This window comes from Lissotriton vulgaris, unplaced genomic scaffold, assembly GCF_964263255.1.
Source record: "Lissotriton vulgaris unplaced genomic scaffold, aLisVul1.2 SCAFFOLD_1182, whole genome shotgun sequence".
In the NCBI taxonomy this organism is placed as follows: Eukaryota; Metazoa; Chordata; class Amphibia; order Caudata; family Salamandridae; genus Lissotriton; species Lissotriton vulgaris.
This window is the reverse complement of record NW_028246755.1, coordinates 368500-392710: the sequence shown is the minus strand read 5'-3', so window position 1 is coordinate 392710 and position 24211 is coordinate 368500. Positions and strand designations below refer to the sequence as shown.

Below are 24211 nucleotides of genomic sequence, written 5' to 3'. Positions count from 1 at the left end.
TTTATAGCGTGTTTTTATGTTATATTATGTGTGAAAAGTGTGTATTTTTGTTATAATTAATTTTAATGAATGAATTTTGTTTTTATAATTATTGCGTAATTTAATTCTGTAGCGGGTGTGGGTTTATAGGGGAATAGGGTGGGAAGTAATTTAATTATATTTAATTAAATATGTAAATGTATTTATTGGTAGTAATTTTTAATTATTTGTTAATTAACTTATATTTGTTAGTTAATTAAATTTTTATTGGTAATTAATTTTAATTATTGATTAATTGGTAATTATGTAAATGTTACTCATTTATTTTCTGTAGCCGGTTGTGGGTTTATAGGGGAATTGGGTGGGAAGTAATTAAATTATAATTAATTAAATATGTAAAATTATTTATTGGTATTTATTTAGAATTAATTATTCATTAGGTTTTTATGGGTAATTATAAAATTTGTATTTGGCAATTAATTTATTTTAATTGATTAATTGCTAATTATGTTAATTTTAATAATTTATTTTCTGTAGCGTGTTGTGGCTTTATAGGGGAATAGGGTGGGAAGTAATTTATTAATAATTAATTACAAAAAAAACATTTATTTAATTGTATTTAGTTCGAAATATTTGTTAAATAATTTTTAATTATTAAATAATTAATTGTGAATTTGTAATTAATTTGTATTAATAGGTAATTAATTGAAATAATGATTTTTAATTAGTAATTTTAATATATTAATTATTATATTATATTGTTAATTATTTTTTATTAATTATTTTTAGATATTAATTTATAATTTTTCTAATAATATATGAAGTATTTACTCTCCCTAATGTTGTATTCTCTGGAGTGGGAATAGTAATTTTAACCCTTACGCTATCCAAAGCTTTTCCTACTGTTGCACTCTTTGGAGTGGGAATAGTAATTTTGACCCCTACGCTATACAACCCTTTCCCTACTGTTGCACCCACTGTAGTGGGAATAGAAAATTTTACCTATACGCTATCCAACGCTTTCCCTACTGTTTCACCCACTGGAGTGGGAATAGTAATTTTAACCCCTACGCTATCCAGCCCTTTCCCTACTGTTGCACCCACTGGAGTGGGAATAGTAAATTTTACTTCTACGCTATCCAATGCTTTCCCTACTGTTGCACCCACTGGAGTGGGAATAGTAATTTTAACCCCTACGCTATCCAACGCTTTCCGTACTGTTGCACTCTTTGGAGTGGGAACAGTAATTTTACCCTTACGCTATCCAACGCTTTCCCTACTGTTGCACCCACTGGAGTGGGAATAGTAATTTTTACCCCCACGCTATCCAACGCTTTCCCTAATGTTGCACTCTTTGGAGTGGGAATAGTAATTTTTACCCCTACGCTACCCAATGCTTTCCCTACTGTTTCATTCTTTGGAGTGGGAATAGTAAGTTTTACCCTTACGCTATCCAACGCTTTCCCTACTGTTGCACCCACTGGAGTGGGAATAGTCATTTTTACCCCTACGCTATCTAACGTTTTCCCTACTGTTGCACTCACTGGAGTGGGAATAGTAATTTTTACCCCTATGCTATCCAACGCTTTCCCTACTGTTGCACCCACTGGAGTGGGAATAGTAAATTTTACTTCTACGCTATCCAACGTTTTCCCTACTGTTGCACCCACTGGAGTGGGAATAGTAAATTTTACTTCTACGTTATCCAACGCTTTCCCTACTGTTGCACCCACTGGAGTGGGAATAGTAATTTTAACCCCTACGCTATCCAACGCTTTCCCTACTGTTGCACTCTTTGGAGTGGGAATAGTAATTTTTACCCTTACGCTATCCAACGCTTTCCCTACTGTTGCACCCACTGGAGTGGGAATATTAATTTTTACCCCAACGCTATTCAACGCTTTCCCTACTGTTGCACCCACTGGAGTGGGAATAGTAATTTTAACCCCTAGGCTATCCAACGCTTTCCCTACGATTGCACTCTTTGGAGTGGGAATAGTAATTTTTACACTTTTGTTATTGTACGTTAATAATATTGGATATTATTTAATTATATTTTGTTACTATATATATATGTTTTACCAAATATGAATTAAAAAAAAGTATAACATTTATTAATTATTTAATTATTATAAGTTAATTTAAGTATTTTTAAGTATATTTTAGTAATTACTTTTTAATATTAATTTAATTTAACATTGTTTTTAGTAAAATCGATATTTTTTTTAACTATATTTTAGTAAACGATATTTTTAACTTGATATTTTTGTACTTACCTGTTTGTAGATAGAAACTCGATATTCTGTCTGTCGATATTTTTTCAACAATATTCTTGATGGTCGATATTCTGTCCCTCGATATTATGTCAGTGATACAATGGATTTAATCCAGATCTGTGACTAGGGGTGAGTGTCTGAAAAGTTTCAGCACTCCATCTATCATCTCCTTCTGTTTGCATTGTTCGCCCTAAGTTGGCAGGGTATGCCCAGACATAGATCCCTTGCTCCCTTTGCCACTGGATTCAGGCTAGCCTGGCTGATTTGGGTAAGTTTGCCCGAAACCTGTCCCAGGATGCTTGTTTCCGGTCCAGGGAAGACATGGCTTGGCAGTTCGGGCTGGACTGTTCCCATGAGGCAGAGAGTCAAGACTCATTTGCCTATAGCTGTGTCTGGACTGGGGTGGCAAAGTGAGCTAAAGAATGATAATGGATTCAACCGAGATCTGTGACTGGGGTTGAGTGTTTGAAATGTTTCAACACTCTGTGCATCATCTCCTTGTGTTTTAAATGTTCACCCGAAGTTGGCAGGGTATGCCCAGACGTGGGTCCCTTGCTCACTTTGCCACTGGATTCAAGCTAGCCTGACTGATGAGGGCTGTTTGCCCGAAACCGGTCCCAGGATGCTTGTTTCTGGGCCAGGGAAGACATGGCTTGGCAGTTCGGGCTGGATTGTTCCCATGAGGGACAGGGTCAAGACTGTTTTGCATAGAACTGTGTCTGAACTGAGGTGGCAAAGTGAGCTAAAGAATGATGATGTATTCAACCCAGATCTGTGACTGGGGTGAGTGTTCAAAAAGTTTCAGCGCTCCATCCATCATCTCCTTGTGTTTCTATCTGTAATGAAAACATTTTTTAATAAAACCCTGACATTTTAACATGGAATCTTGCCTTTCAAGAAGTCTTACGAAGGCTCAAAAGGTGTTTTGAAGACAGCCTGGATCTTGTGCATCACCCCTCCTAATTAGTTAATTAGAGCATCTACAACTTTATCACAAACATGTTCAAATACCAGAATAAGCAACTTTGCCATTGACATTTCTAAAATTAATAAAGCGGACGTTGGTGAGAATTGTCTGTTATTTGTGCACATAAAAATATTTCCTTTTGTACATTACATTGGTATCAGATTTAATAATGTTAATTGTCGAATCCCAATCCTGACATGGTGGTCTGCATCACATATACATGTGGCACAGAAGTGCCAGCAGAAGTCATGAAAAAATAAATTAACAGCTGAAAGGGAATAAAAGAGGAATATAATCACATCAAAAAATGGAACCAAAAAAATATGTTATTTTTCATTTATTGATTTTGATCATTCAGTACTGACAAAAACCGCAAGGCCCTGTAATCACATTATGCTACTGAGAAAGACTATTCATTAACAGGGAATAAACATTATATGTTAATTTAATTTGTTACATCAACATTCATTTAATGTTTTTGGTATAAGGGTGAAAGTGGGGGCAACTTGTGGTCAGGATCTGATGGACAACCTGCTGAATCTGAAGGGTGAAGGGGGAATGGCTGTGGTTCTGGATCATGAAATTGTCCAATAAAACCTGGAACAACAGGTTGTTCTGGCCCAACAGGCCTTTGAACTGGTGGAGATCCTGGGAGAGTAATGGGGTGTGAGGGGCCAGGATTGCTGGGAGAGGGAAACACATCAGTTTCATTGATCATAGCATAGTAATCCACAAAACCAATAGGTCCTCTCGTAGGTGGAGGGATATGCTTTCCTTCCATTCTTTTGGCAGATGAGCCTTCAACAGGTTTTTTGGCAGGGTGAATCTGAGGTTCACCAGAGGGAGCTTCATGTTCATGATCCTCCTCATGCTTTTCCTTATGGTGGTCTTTGCTGCCTTCTGGATTGTAGACAATTCTTCCACTAGGATCAAATTCGAATTCATGAAATATGTGAACATCCACATGGTCTTTACTGTGATGATGATGGTGTCTCATGCGTGGAAGACCGATTTTCTGTAACAGTAACAAACACAAAATAATGGAAACATGAGAGATGTTTTTTTAAGTAGTAATGACAGCTTGTCAATCAATTTTAATAAGATTATATACCTAATTAATCTCAGTATTACTTTTTACATTGTTACACACTTTTATAAAATCCAAACTGCAGGTTGTGGACACTGCACCAGGTAAATGAAAAATACAAGCACTTAACCCAAATGATAAGTATGGCTACTTTTAATTTTAAATGCCAAGCCTTTTTTTTATTTGAAATGTTGGTTTTTATGGTGTAGCTATCACTCTGTTTGTAAGATTAAAACCTGTTTCGATGTGTTTATTCTGCTTTTTGATAGAAATCAATTCTATGAATATTGTTTAGTATTTAAAATTGCTAATGTCATAAATCTTGATCAAATATGCGGTTTGGTCAAAATGTAACCCACAAAATATTTTAAACACATTGAACAATGAATGATTGATAGCCAAAGAAGAAAGTGGTGACTCGCCCTTCCTTTACCATTTCATAGTGACAAATCTTCCTTCCTCGCTCAAAATATATTTTTAACTAGTGCATTCTTCACCAAATAGCCTAATCACGTTTCCATTCAAATTTTGTTTCTGGAAAAAATTGAGTTAAACTACACTACATTTTTCTTTTCTGTGTTTCTGTCCTGTGGTTTGGATGTGTCATTTGTTTATCCTTCCTGCTGAAATTCAAAAAATATTTTGGGTATCTTACCATGCATTAAACAGTTAGAACAGATACATTTAAAACGGATTGCTTTTGACATCTTGCGGAAGTACTGGCACTATGACTGTAAGTACTCTATGAACTTAGGGTTATGGTAACAGTCAGAACGCAACATTTGATATCTGCTTTTTTATTTGGTTAGCCTTATGTCTCAGGCAGCTTCTCTATCAAGAGGTTAAAATGTCAGGTGATGTCCCCTGTCCTCTGGGAGACTTTCTATCAGTAATACCAACCCTGGATCTCAGCACCTCTTTGATTACTTTCTGGAGTACTCCTTACCTTGGTTAGTGAAATATCTTGGAACTGATGTCAAGTGATAAGGTGTGTTTCCCACTTTTATACATGATTTACTTATAGGGTTGTGGGTCTACTGTCCATTGTTCAGGAACTAGCTAGGGATGGTCCCTTTTTGATGACTTCTCCAGTGCAAACTATTCGTTGTGTAAGGTAGACAAATAGATGGTGACATCAGTGCACAGTCTGGGCACACCATACACGCAGAACGTTACCTGAGCTGGTCAATAAGTAGTATATGAATAGAAAGCTGCAGAAGTTATCCAAAAGGAAGCTGTGAGTCTGTCTGAGACACGAGGGTCCCCGCCTACAGAGTGGGTAAACGTGAGTGCCTTTTTCTGCATGGGTTTTCTGCCCAAGAAGGAGAAGCCCAGATACTGATTCTAGGCAGAGAAGCACACCAAAAGAAGCAGAATGCCAAAGGAATGTGTTCAAAGTTGCCCAACGTGAGCCTGAGAGATTCAAGGTCTTTCTAGCTGACAGAAGATAGACCAAAGACCAACTTCATACGTAATAACCAACCAGAGCGCCTGCTCCGTTACTGCAATGGAGGGAGACAAAGGACTTGTGCTGACTCTGTCCTCTCCGTACCCAAAGAGCTCACTACAGTGTCAGAGACCAGAGCGAAAGGAATCCCCACCACATGTGATAGATCAGTTTTTCAGAATTACATTTACCAAGCTACTGCGGTCTTCACAGACCCAAGAGGGAGAGGACCTGGCAGGTCTGCTGAAACAAGCTCCAGTGACTTTGAGCACAATTGCTCAACCCATGAGTTCCACAGCTACATAGCTGCATTTGGAAGTTCTGAGTGATACAATCATCAAAGAATATGAAACAATGACTCTGTATGGTATAAGCACATTTTTGATAGGACTTAGAAAGATAACTGCAGCCAACATTCAAGAACTGTCTAGTCAAAGATTACAGGCTGACCTGTTGGTCATAAAGTACAGTAAAGGTACTCTACTTCCATTGGTCAGCGCCATGAAACCGCCTGGTTTAAGTGCGCTCTAAAAGTAATTTTAACATAACTTAACATAACATAGTGAGTCTGCACCAGAGCTTAATTATAGGACTTCCCGTTTATCTGTGAAATGAACCCACTTTTAGTGTGCACTCAAATTGAGCTACTTTTTCTCTATGTATCAAATTACATTTTGGTGTCATTCTCTCTCTCTCAAAGTTTTATATAGCGCGAACTTGACCCGAAATCAGGTATCAGAGTGCTTTACATGAGTGCCAGTTGCGTTACATGAGGACACATTAATTTTTTGTTAGGCACGGGGTGGAGCGTGGTTGCCGAGACTCGAACCCGGTTCCCCAGATTTGAAGTCCACCGCCCTAACCGTTATGCTACATCCTCTCCCACTTATGTTTATCTTAAAAAAAACAGCACTGGCTGGGCATTCACTTCCGATGGTGGGGAGCGGCACTTTGGGTGGTTTCGGGATCCGACGAATGTGTGACTACAGGACAACGCCCCAACCCTACCCAGGGTTCAGAGATGCAATACAATAACAAGTTACATTTCTAGTCTCATGAACTAAGGAGACAAGTAAGGTCACTGCATGACAATGCATCAATACATCTTACTAATAAACGGAAGCGAGCAATGGTGATGGTGATTCTAGGGATCTTAGTCCTGAGGAAGGCCACTGACCCTAAGTGGTGATAGATGATTGGCCGAAACATGTTGATAGCATAAAGAGATGATAGAGCAATAATATCTCCAATACCATCTCATGGGGAGTTTTTACCCATACCTAGGAGACCCAGAATAAACTGATAGGGATACGTACAAGGTAGTTTTAACAAAACATTGCACAGTAGATCCCTAATATTGTTTCTTTGAAACTTTCAAAAAATCATTGTTCCACCCTTTGTGTTACTTATGCAGGGAGTGTTGTAGCAGGTCCTATGATGAAGTATGCCACCATTAGTGGGTGAGGGCACTTTTAACCCATATATGGGTTACAAGAGAGTGAGATAATCTTTTTATTCTTACCTTCTCATCTTTTTTTGTGTGTTAGACATTCACTCATTGTACCTTTCATTTAATTGCATAAGGTCTGAGTCTCTAACTCCCAAGCTACAGTCCTAAGACATCTTGGGCCTCTTACCCTCACTACCCTGAATGCCAAGTGTGGTAGGGGTGTACTTGGTGCTGTTATAAAACAGCCAATAATGGTAGAAGGCTCCCACCCTCCCATTTGTAACCACTGATTGCCTTGTCCCACCACGTCAAATTAATTTTGACAATGGCTCAAAGACAAATTCTAAATTAACTATGAACATTTTCGTCATCTTAACAATTGTTTAGCATACACTGGGATAGAGCAGCTCATTTATGGATGAGATGCTTATTCTGGCATATTGGAATAACCTACAAAAATAAATATTATAATATTTTAACATATTGATGGACACACCAGTGGATTAGCTTCCATGTATTGCAGTTTGCTCTGTTTGGCAGTATAGCCACAGATTAGATTTAAGAATGTGGCAATTATCCACAAAGCAATAGAAAGGCAAACCCATAATTGCTTGAACAATAGGTAAAACATGTAAAATCCTATTTAGAATACACAAACCTTCGGTAAATGTAATGTAAAGTTACCTTAGGTACAATACAGCATGTGTGGGTAACAAGTCCTTTTGTGTCATCACAGTAAATTCTGCTGGCATTTCAACACATGCTAGCATCATTTTGACCAATAGAAAGTTTAACAGTAACTTTCCTGTTCTCTACAATGAATTTTAAAGTCAAAGTAGCCATTCTTCAACGAGAACCTCACATATAGGCTCACTACTTAATAATCACTTTTAGTCACATCTATCTTCCACAGTTTCTTAACCAAATAAAGCTTCACTCTTTTCGGGCAGACTGCAAAATAAATATGAATGACTGACACACCTATAACTTTTATACTTGAACTTGAAGCCCACAAAACAGTATTGAGTGCAGGCTTCATCACATTATAATTACGACACCTGATTAAGATTCAAAGGTAATCAGAAAATTAAACCATCTAAAAAATAGTCCCACATTAAACTATCCATCTTTAAATAAGGTATGAAAAAATCAGTGGCATATGGCATCTCACTAGCAATGATACTGATAGAAAACAATGTAAAATATACATGCAAGGATATTCAAGCTGCATAAAGGGTCATAATATTCAGGTAGTGACTTGGGTAAATATACCACTGATGCACATGGACGACTTTGTCTCATTGACCTGAAAGCTCTTAATCTGGTACAAAGGTCACCTGAAGGGACATATTCGGGGACAAATTCTGGCTAGAGCCATACGAAGCGTTGTTATCATTGATGTCTTAACATATGTTGCAGTTTTGTTATCAATTATGTTATGGAAAATGTCATGAGTGATGTTTTATGTTAGGTAATTAGCAGTGCATGGCGAGGGTGCAAGTTATACTTACTTTATGGCAAAAGTTATAGCGCCATACATAAAAAAATATTTATGTGTTCCGCAAAGGACAGCAAGAATACTTTTACATATGTAAGAGTGCACAAATTACGATTCAGTAACATGTTACTGAATAGCAACTATGTGTTTAGTGATTTGGTATGTGAAAGGGGCATGTTTAGGAAGTCCTATCCTAATACCAAATTGCAGTGGTATGTATGAATGTTTTGCGACTGAAGTATGGTCGCAAATCATTAATTCTTTACCAACACCTCAGGAGTGGTGGTAACCATTCACAAATGGGAAGGGATCCCCACAGGACCACTCCCACTTTGTGAATGCTGAACCAAATATGTTTTAAGAGCAGGCAGTGGTTTAATGGACTGTTGACAGCTCTTAAAAAAAGAAACTTCAAAGTTTCCTTTTTTCTTTGTAAATGTATCCTGTTTTCTTTTAAGGAAAACAGGCTGCATTTAAAAAAGAAAGGTCTTCTTTATTAAAATGCAATCATTTACTTAGTGGTCTGCGGGACCCTACAGGCCACCATCCCTGTGCTAGCGGTGATTCCTAATGGATCGCAAATTGCGACCCGGATCATTAATGTTCATGAGGTAGGTCGATTGTGCCCCCCATTAGGAATCACTAAATGAAACTCAATGGGTTTCATACATTAAGAATTGCAATTTCCTAATTGCGATTCACAAAGAATCGTAATAGGAACTTGCAATCCCTAAAATTCTTACATATGTCCAAGAGTTATTTAGGATAGCTATAATTGGTGAATTTCAGTGTTGTTTAGTTTCGAATGGTATGTTTTAACTGACCTTTATACCTAACTATAACTGTTGCGTTAATCTTTGTTTTTTCAGTAAATATCTAGGGTCTTTTTTATGTAAATTACTTTCAATATATATACGGCAAGTCTATTTATTTTATCAATAAACCTTTCAATAAAGCAATAAAAGTAAAAGAAAACCATGTATGATTCATTTTTTACACTCCTCAGGCCACATAATGCAGCCATAAAACCAAGCACAAGGGGTCCCTACATTCCAAATCAGAATAGAAAAATCTCCACCTCTGGGATATACGTTTCCTGGGGTCATATTCTATAGATCCCCAAAAACATAGGGTTAATTTGTTTAAGAATTTGTGCAAAGATATGTGTAAATTAGTCCCACTTGTAAATCAATATACTGTGACCTGCCTTCACACAAAGGACTTCACACTGGAGCCAGGGCAGGGGAGGCAAGAAATCCCAAGGACTTCTACTATAAGCTATAGAAACTTCTCCCTACTTCAAAGTTGGCACCAGTTGTAAATATAGGACACACAAACACAATCTTCAGTTCACTTTCTGGACTGTTGCAAAAGGACGCTCTGAGGACTGCCTGTTGCTGTGGCCTGCTGTGTACGTCAGAAGACTTCTTTCCTGCACCATGAAGGACTGCTTTGCTACCTGAAGCCTGCCTTGAACCCTCAGAGGCCTGCCCTTCTGCTTGAGCCTTGTTACACTCTTTGAACCCAGAACTACCAGAGTGATTCCAAGGATTAGTTGGCTGGCCTCGTAATCAGAGCTTCAGAGACAGAAAAGGCTCCAACAATCTTGAATCTGCACATGGACCAAGCCAGAGTGAGTCCTGGCCCTCCAAGTTGTGCCTCTACAGTACAAGATCTTTGGAAGTGGTGTTTAAGTAGCCAACATCAAAATTTTTGAGCTAAAAAGTGCTCTGAGAACTGAGAGGAGACTGGGACCTACCTGTTTGTTGATCCGCCCAAGGTTCATCTCCGGCCAGCCTGACTTTTTGCAGCAGCACATGCTGCGTACTTCTCCACAGCAGGAAATCCTATTCAGCGGTCTTTCACAGAAGGTCTGTCCTTGTGGAGCCCTCGTTGGGTACAGCTTGCAGCTTCATCCAATTAGAGATTTTCAACTTCCAAAATTAATGACTAAGGGCCTGATTACAACTTTGTTGGTCCAACTACCATGGTTGTATCGGCATTGGACCGAACGCGGCGCTGATGACAGTCCGACGACGAATTTCCAGTACATCAGTCTGTTGTTCGACAGACCACTAGAGAACCACCAACTCTGAAAGCTTTTATCCGACCTACCAGATGGCGGTGGGAGAAAAACAGCAGCCACAGGGCATTGCTGAGAACTTCCCCGCCTACGGATTATTAGTTGGCTTTCTGGCAAGTCGACTGTAGTGGTCAGGCTGCTTGCTTCAAGTCATCGGAAACAATGGTTTTGGGGTACATTCTCATCAATTTCCTCCACTCCCTTGCAGCCTCTGACCTGGATCCCGTCCTCCAGGACCCCCTTCACATCAGCACCTTGATCCTGAAGAAAACTACCCTGTTGGTGCTGGAGTCCAAGTATGTTGTGCTATGCGTACCCATTGACTGACCTGTGCACATATGGTCCACACTCCAGCAATGGGTACATACTAGCACAAGGCATTTTTTAATGTGCCATTCATGTGTATACATTCCACATTTTTTATGTGTAAATATACACACCTGCATCAACAAATTCAGAAATAACTACACTGCTGGCAATGACACTGCCGCAGTACCCGCGGTTGCATTGTAATATAGCAGGCAGGAGTCCGCGGACTCAGCAGTCTTTTTCGGACTGCTGCCTCTGTGGTCAGGGGTCAGACTGGAGAAGTCGTAATCAGGCCCTAAGTCCAAACAGAGAAATCTTCACCACACCTTAATTAAGTGGCTCCCCGACGATGTCTCCTCAGACACCGCCTGTAGCCTTGTATTGCTGAACTTTTCCTTCTCAGCCATTTTTCCATGAGATTTCTTTTAAGTCTGAAGGTAAGCATGGCTGGCTCCAATACACTTCTTGTATTTAACCCGTGCTTCTACGCACCATATTATTTGACTTTGACCCTGTCTAGCGAGAGTACATGTCAGTGGTTGGTGCTTTAATCTTTTAGACACTAGTTTTTACCTTAAACTTTAACAATTCATAACTCCTGTTCTGCTAATTGGATCTTTGTTGTTTTAGTGTCAAATAATTTATTTAAATATGTATATATAATTAAGAAGTATAAAATAATCACCACTGTGGCTTCACATAGAACAAATCACCCTGATGGTGTTCCATCTTGTATATATCGTATCCATGATATTGACTACAGCATATCGTCAGTGTGAGTAGATGGTAAGAATATTAAAGTAATATTCCAATATGTACAATAACCTGGACAATAATTTAGCATTTATATTATGGATAGTATATATTTGTGAGGATCAATATGAAAGATGCTGAATCCTGACCTACATACAGCTGATGAATAAATGACAAATTCAAGTTCTGTAGTCTTAACCCGCGGAAAGAATTGTTTGCAACTTTAACAACAGTTAGTAGGGTTTTATTAAGGGATTCAAAAAGAGGGGAGTTAGACATGGTTTTACAAGTATTAGGGTTACTCTAGACAGCAAAGAAACCCTATTCACTGGGAAATTGAAAATGCCTCGGTTTAATCAAACACCAACACAACTTCACTTACTTAGGGGTTATTGGTTAAATATATAAACAGAATAAGAGATAATGGCCACGAGGTCCATCCAGTATATGCCTTTCTTTGTTTTATTGATTTCTGGGTGCAACAGAATCAAACCCTTAATAAAATCTAACTAGTCATATCCTTCACTTTTCCATTCTCTAGGCTGCAAATCAGAAACTCAAACTATTCTTTATACCTCATCAGGGAGTTACATTCTGTCCCAAAGGCGGACACAAAGCTACTTTGAGATACTCCATCATTGTTCTGCAACCATTTTTTCTTGAGCATTCCTTTTACCTTTTTCACCACCCAGGCCAAGTTTACAGACACATAGATGCCATCTTGCTTCCTGCTCACACATGTGAAAGGTAGGACAGTATGTATTCTTCTTCTTGTAACTCTTTAAGGAACATTAAAACTGCCCTATCTTCCCTCATGATATTACAGTGAATCCTGTCTTGGAAAATTACTTCATGCACCTTTAGGTTTCCACATTTCAATTTATTCTTACATCACTTGAACAATGATCATGACACATCTACATGGGAGAATGGTGTCATGTGAATGGCTGCCATCATTTGTTTTATATCAGTTACGCATTACCATCACTTGATATGTATACATCTGAGACTATTTATTACATATAAGCAGAGTATACAGTACCTTGGGTTCATAGATTTCACAGGAAACAGATACTCCATCCTCCCCAAGTTTGCCTATTTGGCTTCCCTTGCAGTATCCAAGGCGCTGTTCAAGCAAGAAAACACATTATTGTTCTTAGCTGTTAACTGTAGCCTATTCTTGTCATTTTTCAAATAAATATTTTCTTTTTACAGTGACTTAGATCGTGTATCTCACTGGATGACCCTTTTATGCCAATATAACTCAAGTTTCTACCATTACTTTTGGTACAAACCATTGCAAACTGTGTTCACACCCTAAGGTGGGTATCCATGCATAGGAACCTACATCTGGAGTAGAAGTAGTTTTTTCAAAATCTTAAATAGTTCTATTAGTTTCCCTTGGAAGTTGAGGCAGTCACAGTGTTCCAGAAGTAATAATATGCATAAATGTACGTGGTGTACATTACACATATTTACACTTTGAAAAAGTGCATAGGGACATGCTATATTTATATTTCCTTCTTAATTCACTCCCTCATTTTATATAGTTTTTCTTGCCCTTGACAAGAGCAATTCTCAATTTGCATCCTGGGTGAAATTATACCACCATGCAAAAGTTTTTAAATAGCAATCCATACAGATGTTTGTTGGTGTTCTCAAGTTGATGCATCAACTCTCTCCTCTGTTATGTTATGTTATGTTAACAACGGTTTGTATAGCGCACTGACACCGATTGGTTTCCTGGCGCTGTAGAGACAGAGGGCAGTCAGAGTTGGATGCCTGCCGATTTAGTAGTATGCTTGTCGGTAAAGCCAGGTCTTTAGGGATTTCCTGAATAACATGAGATTAGGGCATATTCCCCATATAATTTTTTACCATGGTAGAATATCAATAAGCACCAATAAATCAATTTATAAGTGTAAACTCACTATGAGTGAATTAAAAACAAATTTAAAGCATGACACTTTTGCACATAATTTGAACTTTGGTCCAAAGCTGACCTTGTTAGTCTCACCATGTGAGTGAAAATGATTTAAATTTCCTTTCCTAAAATGAAGTGCTTTAAGTTGAGAACGAGTGGCTGGTGTATCAAAGGGCTTCACCCATTTTGTGCCCATAGTCCGTTATGGCCTAAAATTCTTGTATTGTTTGTTATCTCTTCTGAAAAGTGATCCTTAAGCAACTGAAACAGCAATGACTTGACATCTTTCATTTAGTAGCTCATACCCACATTTCTATGTTTAATAGTTTTTTATTGATATAACACAGATTGCATTTAGATTAATGCTGGGCTGTAGGCATCCAACCATGAACTCCAAAAGATAAGGAACAATTTCTATTACTAACTTTTTGCATCATAAACATTGATGTCTGTGTGACGTTAAACATCACAGACTGCTTCTGTCAACCAGTACCAAGTCTAATTTTAATATTCCTGCTTTTAAAAGCCTTGAAAAGCCCCAGCCTTAATGTGGCATAGGGGTGAAGCATGAGTTGGCTGTTCACTCGATACTGTCTCCTGGAAGCACATACTGGGGCTGATTCACAAAGTGAAATTAGACTTTTGTATAAGTTTCCGATTTGTTTCTATTCACAAATACATTTTACGAGTAGTATCTTTACGACTATGGAGTCTCCGCACAAGTGGTGGAGACTCTTCACATAAAGACAGGACAATAATATCTTTTTATGTGTGAAGTCTCCCCTATCAGTTCTGAGACCCCGCATTCATAAAGATACTAATCGTTAAATTCCTTTGTGAATAGCAAAAAATCATAAAGTAATACAAAGAGTTAAGTTTCCCTTTCTTACTCAGGTACAAAGTTATCAATAAACTGGGATAGTGCACCATTTCATCACCACATGTAAAATAGTATACAATAGTATATGAACTACAATAAAACACAGGATAACTAAAAGCAGTGACGGAGAACTATACTTAATATTAAATCTGATTACAAATTATCAGTAGATTGCATAGGTTCATACAGGAAGGTAAGAAATAATATAAGGAAAATGCAAATTTTGAGTTAAGGAGAAAACAAAAACAGAAACAAACAGAAAATAAAATGATGGAAGAAAAGAGAAAGACAAATAAACATGTGATACCAAGTTGAGGAAAACGATAGGGCATCAGAATCAAATTAATATGTTATAATTGATCTAAATAAGAGATAATTAGAAATAAAAAAAGCTATATAATGTTGATAAGTTCTCTTAGAATAAGCAACTAAAGTTAAATGAAATACACTATGTCACATATATATATATATATACATATATATGTATATCTATCTATCTATATTTAGTTTGGACCTGGGGGAGCCTCGAAAATGGGTTTCCTAGGGCGCAACGGACCTCACATCTGAAGCTACAAGTAGAGACGAACACTTTGTTCTGTATACTGACCTAATGAAAGGCTTAAAAACAATTAACAAATAACTTCAAAATATGTGAACTACAAGCACCAAGAGACATTGCGGCCACTGGAGCGGTCCAACGAGGACGAATGATTTAATAACGACTCATCCTGGACATCCCCCGTCGCAACCACATCTCCGGACACCTGAGAGACCTGCACTGGCTCCCGGTCAACAAGAGAATCACATTCCATCTCCTCACCCACGCACACAAAGCCTTTCGCAACCAAGGCCCAGGATACCTCAACAGCCGCCTCAACTTCTACGCTCCCAAACGCCAGCTTCGATCGACCGGCCACGCCCTGGCCGCCGTCCCCCGCATCCGAAGAGCCACCACAGGGGGAAGGTCCTTCTCCTACCTCGCCGCCAAGACCTGGAACTCCCTCCCGACCCACCTCCGCCTGACCCAGGACCACCTCGCCTTCAGGAAGCAGCTCAAGACCTGGCTGTTCGAGCAGTAGCGGACCCCCCCTCCCCAAGCGCCTTGAGACCCTCCGGGTGAGTAGCGCGCTATACAAATGCTTTGATTGATTGATTGAATAAGTGCAAGGCTTGTGGTCACACTAATCACGGCAACAGAGACCAATCGGCGTACCTTTGAGAAAGTTCCAGGGTGGAACGAAACATGTCAGGATTGCCGACTTGAATTGCTGAAATAAAGATGTAAGCTCCGTTGTCTGGTGTGCGGCTAAAATCTTTCTGCAAGGAAGAAGTGGGTAAATATATAACGGTGTGGTTCTACCGTATAGCGACGCACCTCCTACAATGTGCGCCATGGCCCTCCCGAAGCTGAACCGTTGTGTGTTGGGATCGTGAAGACGAAAGGGAGCGGCAGGTGAACACCAAAGACCGCCTTTGGTTTGGACCTGGGGGAGCCTCAAAAATGGGTTTCCTAGGGCGCAACGGACCTCACATCTGAAGCTACAAGTAGAGACAAACACTTTGTTCTGTATACTGACCTAGTGAAAGGCTTAAAACAATTAACAAATAACTTCAAAATATGTGAACTACAAGCACCAAGAGACATTGCGGCCATTCGGGCGGTCCAACGAGGACAAACAATTTAATAAGTGCAAGGCTTGTGGTCACACTAATCACTGCAACAGAGTTCAATCGGCGTACCTTTGAGAAAGTTCCAGGGTGGAACGAAACATGTCAGGATTGCCGACTTGAATTGCTGAAATAAAGATGTAAGCTCCGTTGTCTGGTGTGCGGCTAAAATCTTTCTGCAAGGAAGAAGTGGGTAAATAAATATATATATATATATATATATATATATGTTCAAAGAGTTCAAAACCAAAGGTCAGGTCCGCAATCCTCGGAACACCAACACCGACACAGCAATGAACACGAGACCCAGGAATCAGGTGAGCTTTTCATTTTAGTAGCACCTTCGTCAGCATAACGTTTCGGCCTGCACAGAGGCCTTTGTTCACATGACGCAATGGAGAGCGTGGGCCAAATTTAAAGTGCAAGTGCTTGAATTTTAAAACATTTGATTGGACAGCAGTGTGTATAGAAAAACACAATAGAAGACAGATTTGTCTAAGCACATGTTGGGATATATATATATATATATATATATATATATATATATATATATATATATATATATATATATATATATATATATATATATATATATATATATACACATATATATATATTATTTCCGCGTTTGCTCCGAGTGATTGCAGAAGGCCCCTTGGGAAGTGGCGTGTACTCCGCCCCACCAAAAGACGGCAGACATCTTAGAGTGGTAAATTTGTATACAAATTAACAACATCTCAAGGGTCAGCCTAGTATATAAGACAAATATACAAATAATCTGATATAAATATAGCTGTCCCTTCTAAGGATAGTACCCCCACGCGGTAAAGAGCATATCGCACAGAAATATCCATGCATCTCGTGATGTCATACAAATCCTAAACTGGATACATAACGCTGAAAATGCAGAATGCACAGGAAAATTACTGTTGTGGACTGCCGGCCGGAGTAGGATGTAGGATGTTGTGGGCTGTAAATTGGATGGAGCAGCATCGTCCAATTTCTCTTGAGGAGCTTTCCGTGGCACTGGGTATTACCATCTCCAAGGGATGGTTTCAACGAAACTCATGGACATAGGGTCTGTTCAGCATGGCAAGGCGGGAATCTATGCAGAGTTCCAGCTCTGTGATAGCAAACTTTTGCTTCGCTTGATGGAAGCGAAAGGAGGAAATTTGGTGTAGGTTTAAAATGGTTCGGGTGAGGCGGTGTAATGAAACTTGAGGGGGCCCTCCTGCAAGGTAGGCGAAGGGGCTCTCTCCTGATTAAATAAGGAGATTTCTGGCTGGAGCACTGCACTGAAGGGGCCTGGGAACCCCCCCTGCAGCACGGGGGCCTGTGTTACTGAGTTATAGGGTGGCTCTAAAAAGGAGAAGTGTGGCTCAATGGTTAGAGCGGCAGACCCTGAAGCAGAAGTCTGGACCGGGACCAGGTTCAATTCCCGCCTCAGCGGGTCTTGGGCTCAATTTCCTTGGACCTGAGAATTCTCGCCTCGGTGCCTATTCTAATCATGGGTCCCACTCTGCAACTCTGGGCAATAGCTTGCTTAATCTCCACAACGGCCCCAACAGCACTGGGATGCCTGGCTTCACCTTGGGGGTGCTCAGAAGTGGGCATTTCACAGGGAAAAGCCAGGAAGGGTTCAGAGCATATTTTATGTACGAATCTGTTCAAACTGTTGATGTACAAGTGAATACAAATGGAGGAAATTTCCAGGGTCTCTCCCTGAATCTGTTTATATTAGAGGTCTGGCAGATCAAGTGTTTGGTAATGATATGCCCGTTGACCCCCTCTTCCCCCCTTCTTTGCTCAAACTCTTTAACGGTTTGTGTCCTGTCGTTTGTAAAAGGAACGTAAGAGAGGCCCATGTACCCTGAGAAATAGCACTTAGACGTTGATTGGCTCGTTGGTTGTAATCGGTTTGAGTGGTATACGAGTGCAGTGTGTAATGTTGCAAAGATTACATGGTGCTGTGTCTAAGGTGCAGGGCAGTAGCGGCTCGCCAAGGGAATGCTGCATGAGTGGGGCCAGGGAGGGGCGGGGGGGTAGCAGAGTCTGACATACAATGGACAAGAGTAACGTAAGTAATGGAATAAATAAATAAATTTACCTTGTGTGTAGTGCATCACCAACCCGGCGCTGAAGCGCTCGCAAGGTAAATTGTTTTATGATATGATATGAAACAAGCTTTATTTCGATATATTACACATATCTTAAAAAGCATTACAAAAGCACATATATATTAAAAAAAATCAGTACAATGATAAAACATTTCAATTCATAATTTACATAAGGACAATTTAGGCATTAGTGCAGAATAGGGGGCTGACTATTGGGGTACTGTTGATAGCCTCAGTGATCGAATCCGCCATGCCCAGGCCAAAAATTTAGCAAGACAAAAAGCAAGCAGAGGGCGGGGGTCAGATCTTAAAATTCGTAGAGCCTCAAGATGGAATCTAGTTCCGAGACTCCTACACAGAGGCTTTAGCCAGATGCGGCGCGGGGCAATGTAGGCTGGGCACTCGAAAAGTAGGTGGGGCACAGACTCTGGCCTATTGTTACAAAATGGACAAAATGAAGATGATTGCGAAGATGCCCTCCAGCTAGCAATCAATTTTCCCACTGGCAGTAACCCCAACCCGAATTTAATATATAGCGCCCTATCCCAAGATTTGGTAATCAGGTCCATATATGGTTCACAATGAGGGACATCCTTGATCATCAGGAATTCGACAGAAGTTCTACAAAGTTTGGAGTTACAATTTCTGGTGACCATCACCCATGACCAATAGAGCGTCTTTAGTGTCTGTTTGGGCGGGGCAGATCTGTTGGCCCATGCATCCTCGAGGCCCAGTTCGGTGAGAAGACACTTGACTTCCTTTAGCCAACGGATTTTGGACCAACCAGGTGTTAAAAGCAGTTCCCTTAAGCCTTCAGCATAGCTAGACAATTCTGGTACCCTCCAGATACGTGCCCAGAGGAGGAGGGGGCGCAACCTCGCCTGATCCCCTATGGGACGAGTGCCTGCGTCTAGCAAGATTGGGAGGACAGGAGTGCTATACGGCAGGTTTTATTTATTTAATTACTTACCTTACTCCTGTCCATGGTATGTTGGAGTCTACTACCCCCCTTCCTGCCCTTCCCTGCCCCGCAGTACTCCCTCAGCGAGCCGCTACTGGTACAGGGATGAATTGGGGTCTAAAGTCGGCCGGGGTAATGTAGAAGAAATGGCCTTCTACAGATTGAAGGTTGTGGAAAAATAATGGGGGGGATGCTTTAACACAGAAATGGTTTAGTAACTTTAATGAGATGAAAAAAATGAAATGTTGTTTGCAGACTTTGTACATTGGTTTGTAGACATTTGTAAAGCACACTTGAATATAAGTTTAGGTATTGTCAAGCTTCCTGCTTGTGCTGAACTTGTGTACATCACAGGGGCGGCAGATCGAGAGACTGGGAATGACACGTCCCTTGGGCCCCCCTTCCTTCCTCCTACTCTCTAACAGTTTGTCTCCCGTTGTTTTTAAAAAGAAGGTAACAGAGGCCCGTGTACCTTGAAAAAATAGCAGTTAGACTTTCACTGGCTTGTTGGTGGCATCTGTGCAGCACACAGAAAGTTGCAGTTGGTTTCAGTGGTGAATGACTGCAGTGTGTGATGTTGGAGAGGTCCTGGGGTCTTGTGTCTAAGGCACAGGAATGAATTGAGGTCTAAAATGCGCCGGGGTAATGTACAAGAAATCGTGTTCTGCAGATTGAAGCTCGTGGGAAAATACTGTTTGGGCGTGGCTTTAAAACGGACATGCTTTAGTAACTTCAGTGAGATGCAAAAAATGAAATGTTGTTTGCACACTTCGTGTATTGGTTTGTGCATACTTGTGCAGCACACATGAATATAAGGTAAGGTATTGTCAAGCTTCCTGCGTGTGCTGAATCTGCATACATCACAGGGTTGGCAGATTGAGAGACTGGAATGACATATCCTTTGAACCCCACTTCCCTCTCCTGTTTCCTCCCGATGTGTAATAGTTCCTGTTTCCTTCTTTGCAAAAGGAAGTTAACAGAGGCCTATCTGCAATGGTCCTCACTGGTTTTCTGGGGACATGTGAGGAGCACAGAGAAAGTCGTAATGTAGTTCTATGGTATAGAGAAAAACTGCACACAGTTGCAAGTTACATATGACTCCAATTTACATTGCTCGATGATTTGTCTTAACAGTTTAATGTTGCTGAGGTATGTCTATGCTTCACCATCTATTTTCACACGAGTTATGAGTTAGAATATCTGATACCTATAAAACACAGGTATATATCTAGTTGTATGTTTTTTTTAAGTATGATGCCACTCGGAAAAGGCTTAGGGAGGTGTATGCATCCTTTGATTAATATGGTGACACTTTGAACTGTCTTATGGAAAGGGTTTCTTGTTTGCGTTTGGAAGGCCGAACATTGTCAGTAGTTTCTGAGTAGTGAGATGCGAGAGGCCAATGATGTTAAAGACATGATAAGAAATGATTTAGTGATTAAGGTACTTTGTATAAGTGTTTGGGAAGGTATTGTTGAAGAACACAGTATATATTTGTGTGAAATGAGTAGTGTTTTGATATTTCAAATACAGAAAATAGTAATGAAAATCTTTGCTTGGTAATTATTATCAGTAGTTATATGAAATTATTTTAAAATATTGAATAAATGTGAGAAACTAATGAAACTGTTCTTTGCTTTTCAGAAAATGATTCTATTTGGATCACAAATTGAAGATGGCAAGAAAAGATGTAAGGAGAAGGAAACGAAAAAAAAGATCTACCAAAAGAAAAAGAAACAAAATGTGTCAAAAGCAAATGAGAGTGTCATTAATGATAAAGTTTGTTTAGGTAAGACCACGAAACAGTTTCTTAAAAAAGTGGTGGAGAAATTATATGAGACGAATAGGAATGAAAGGACAAAGAAGAGTTTTTCAACTAATGAAAAGGAGAATGACAATTCAAAATTTATTGAAAGACTGTAAAAAGTATAAAAAAATATTACTAGCTTACAAACAAAAGCAGCCGATTGAAACTGTAGTAGATTCTGCTTTTAACTTGAAACCATTTTTTTTAATTATTTCTAAAAAGGATGACATTTTTGAATAAAATAATGAAGTTTCTGAAAGACAAAAGAAAAAGAAAAAGGCTTGTTAATAGAAGTAACTTTTGTAAAACTTTCAGTAGTGAGTGGAAGCACACTTCTGCTAGTGAGCCTTTCTTTAATGAAGAAAGCTACTTTCAAGACAACAATTTACCATTTGCAGTTGATACTAGTGGTCGTTGTTATGAAGTGTGGAATGGGTGTCCCATCGCAAATGAAGAAATAGTTGTTGAGTGCAGAAGAAGTAATAGCTCAAGAAGTGCAAGGGAAACACATGCAAGCTCCTGTATATAAGTAAGATTGTAGCAGTATTTGCAACATTCAACAGAAATCTATTAACATAATGCAACTTTTTGTGTGACCATATGCACAGAAAAGTGTTAAACAGAAGATTAGGTTGTTACAAGGGTTAGATCCATGTAATGTAGAAAATATACTAAAAGGCACGCTCGTTCTCTGGCTTGTTTTTCGAAAAAAGTATGTAAAAGTAATGTTCATAACCTAAGAATGTTAGCAGTACACCACTCAGGAATGCAGAAGTTTGTAAGGAAAGTGTACGATGTAAAGACTCCTGCATTATGTTTAAGTGAACTGAACACAGCTCTTTTACATGGTTGTTTACCAGATGTAGAAAAAATGTGTGATGAAATTGAATTTTGTTTTTTTGGCTCAGAACAGCAGTGTGTAGAAACTGAGAGCTTGACAAGATCAGATGTTGAAGAACATGGGAAAGAGATTAGCATTGACCAGTTTGAAGAAGAAATTACAAAGTTTTAGACAGCGTGTTCTGAAACACCGAACTATGGGGTCAATTAGGGTGGCGGACGGACAAAGTAAGTCCGCCATCCTGTCGGGGGACGGGACCGTCCACCACAGGGGCGGAGGTCCCGTGCCTCAAATTAGGATGCACTCGCCACAGTGGCGGGCGCATCCCGCATTTTTAACATTGTGGTGAGCGGTGCTGAAAGCACCGCCCGCCGCAATGCTAAAAATGCATGTTGTGCGTTTGAAAGCACAACATGACAGGCACTGCGGGGTGCCTGCCATGTTGTATTTTACCCCCCATGTACACCCCCCACCCCTCTTCACCCTGGGGGCCCACAATGGGCCCCCAAAGCAAAGACTGTATGCCTTTTCGTGGCGGCATTGCCGCCACAGAAAAGCATTGCCCAGAGCACATCCTAATATGGCTGGCGGTGTCTGATAGACACCACCACCATATTAGACCTTTTCCGCCACGGTCTCAAGGCGACCGCGGCGGAAAAGCGCCGGACGGTCTTCCCGTCCGCCGCGGTCCCCCCGCCATTGAAATATGGCGGGGGGAAATAAGTGGCGGACGAGCACGGATGGCGGACGGATCGCACCGCCTGCATGCGGGTGGCGATCCGTCCGCCATCCTAATCGGCCCCTATGTTTGCATTAGTTGTCAACATACTCATTATAAAAGTCAAACTAGGAATGTTAATTTGAATTTAAAAAGTAAAAAGGAGAACAATGATAGGTGGCAGCAATTTGGAGGTTACTTGTTCGTAGAAGGTCGATTTGAGTTGGGCACTGATCAACATATTTGTAAATATTGCTAAAACAAATTAGAAGAGAACAAAATGCCAGATAGAGGAATATATAACAACTTACAAATAGTACCTATTCCAGAGGAACTGGCAGATTTGAACATATATGAGTCAGTTCTTATTCAATCTGTTTACCCATTTTAAGCTATAACTCGTATGGAGCCTAAAACAGGCAAACTGCCAACAACAGACTTACAAAGAGGTCTGAAAGGAAGAGTTGTGTACTTACCTTTAGATGTTTAAAATGTTGGTGGAGACATAGAGGAAAATGAGGCAGTAGTTATTCTAGTAAACGGTGTACCAACAAAGAGTTGGAAAATATGGCAAGAGTTTGTAGATGTTAATAAACTTCAAAAGGCTGGGGAGGAGCTTCGCGAGCGACCAAGATGGCCGCGTAAGCTCGGAGCTCCGCGGACCCTCCGACCCTCCGCAAATATCCTGCTGAGAATCCTGCTCCACGTTAGTGGATTCCGATTGGTGAGAGGTCGCTGACGCAGGAACTGCTTTCCGCTTTCAAATCCGTTGCTCCTAGGCGAAGCTACGTCGAGCTGAACTTCGTGCCAGGGATGCGCCATTGTCTCATGGGTGGCTGCTGCTCGTACCGAAACTCCGCATGATTGGAATGCGAAGTGGACGTTTTCGGTCCCTGCTGGCGAAGTGCATGTAGCTGCGAAGTCGCCTGCTATCGGCCTGGTTTATTTGCTGGCTTCGCCTCTGTTTTGCACATCTGCTTCCTTGTCCGGGCGGCGTAGCCCTTTGTTCTCCTTGGGTCCATCATGGCCGGCAGAGGGGACCCCGACAAGACGTCGAACAGAGGCGTTCGAAGGACGACTAAGACGCAGTTGAATAAAATTGACCGGTATGCCCAGCAGCGGACCTCGCCCACTGTGGTGGCCTCCTCTAAGGACTCGCAACGTGCGGGCTCGCCTGATGGTTCTGAGCCTACTCTGAGTGATATTATGGGGGCCATCGCGGGCATTCGGACTGAAATGCAGAAGCAACACGAGGTCCTGACTCATAAGGTGGGCACTCTGGCAGTGGATCTCAACCTGATCAGGGCCGACTTGGGAAAGACCAACGATCGGGTGAAATCCCTTGATATCAAGACCTCCAGTTTGACTACCGATGTTTCGGACCTGCAAGCAGAGGTCCGGACCCTAAGATCGGTCAATGACCAATTCTCCAGAAGGCTGGAGGAT

The 24211-nt window shown here is 40.4% G+C and overlaps 1 protein-coding gene across 1 annotated transcript in view; it reads right to left on the bottom strand.

Annotated features, from left to right (window-relative positions):
* Positions 1 to 3544: 3544 nt before the first annotated feature.
* Positions 3545 to 24211, bottom strand: part of LOC147665753 (fetuin-B-like) — an 89576-nt gene continuing 68909 nt past the window's right edge. Inside the window, exons 6-7 of the mRNA XM_086949543.1 lie at positions 12892 to 12975; positions 3545 to 4237 (exon numbers count right to left, since the gene is read on the bottom strand). Coding sequence (XP_086805669.1) covers positions 3692 to 4237; positions 12892 to 12975 — 630 coding nt within the window. The 3' untranslated portion in view covers positions 3545 to 3691. The remainder of the gene's footprint in view (positions 4238 to 12891; positions 12976 to 24211) is intronic.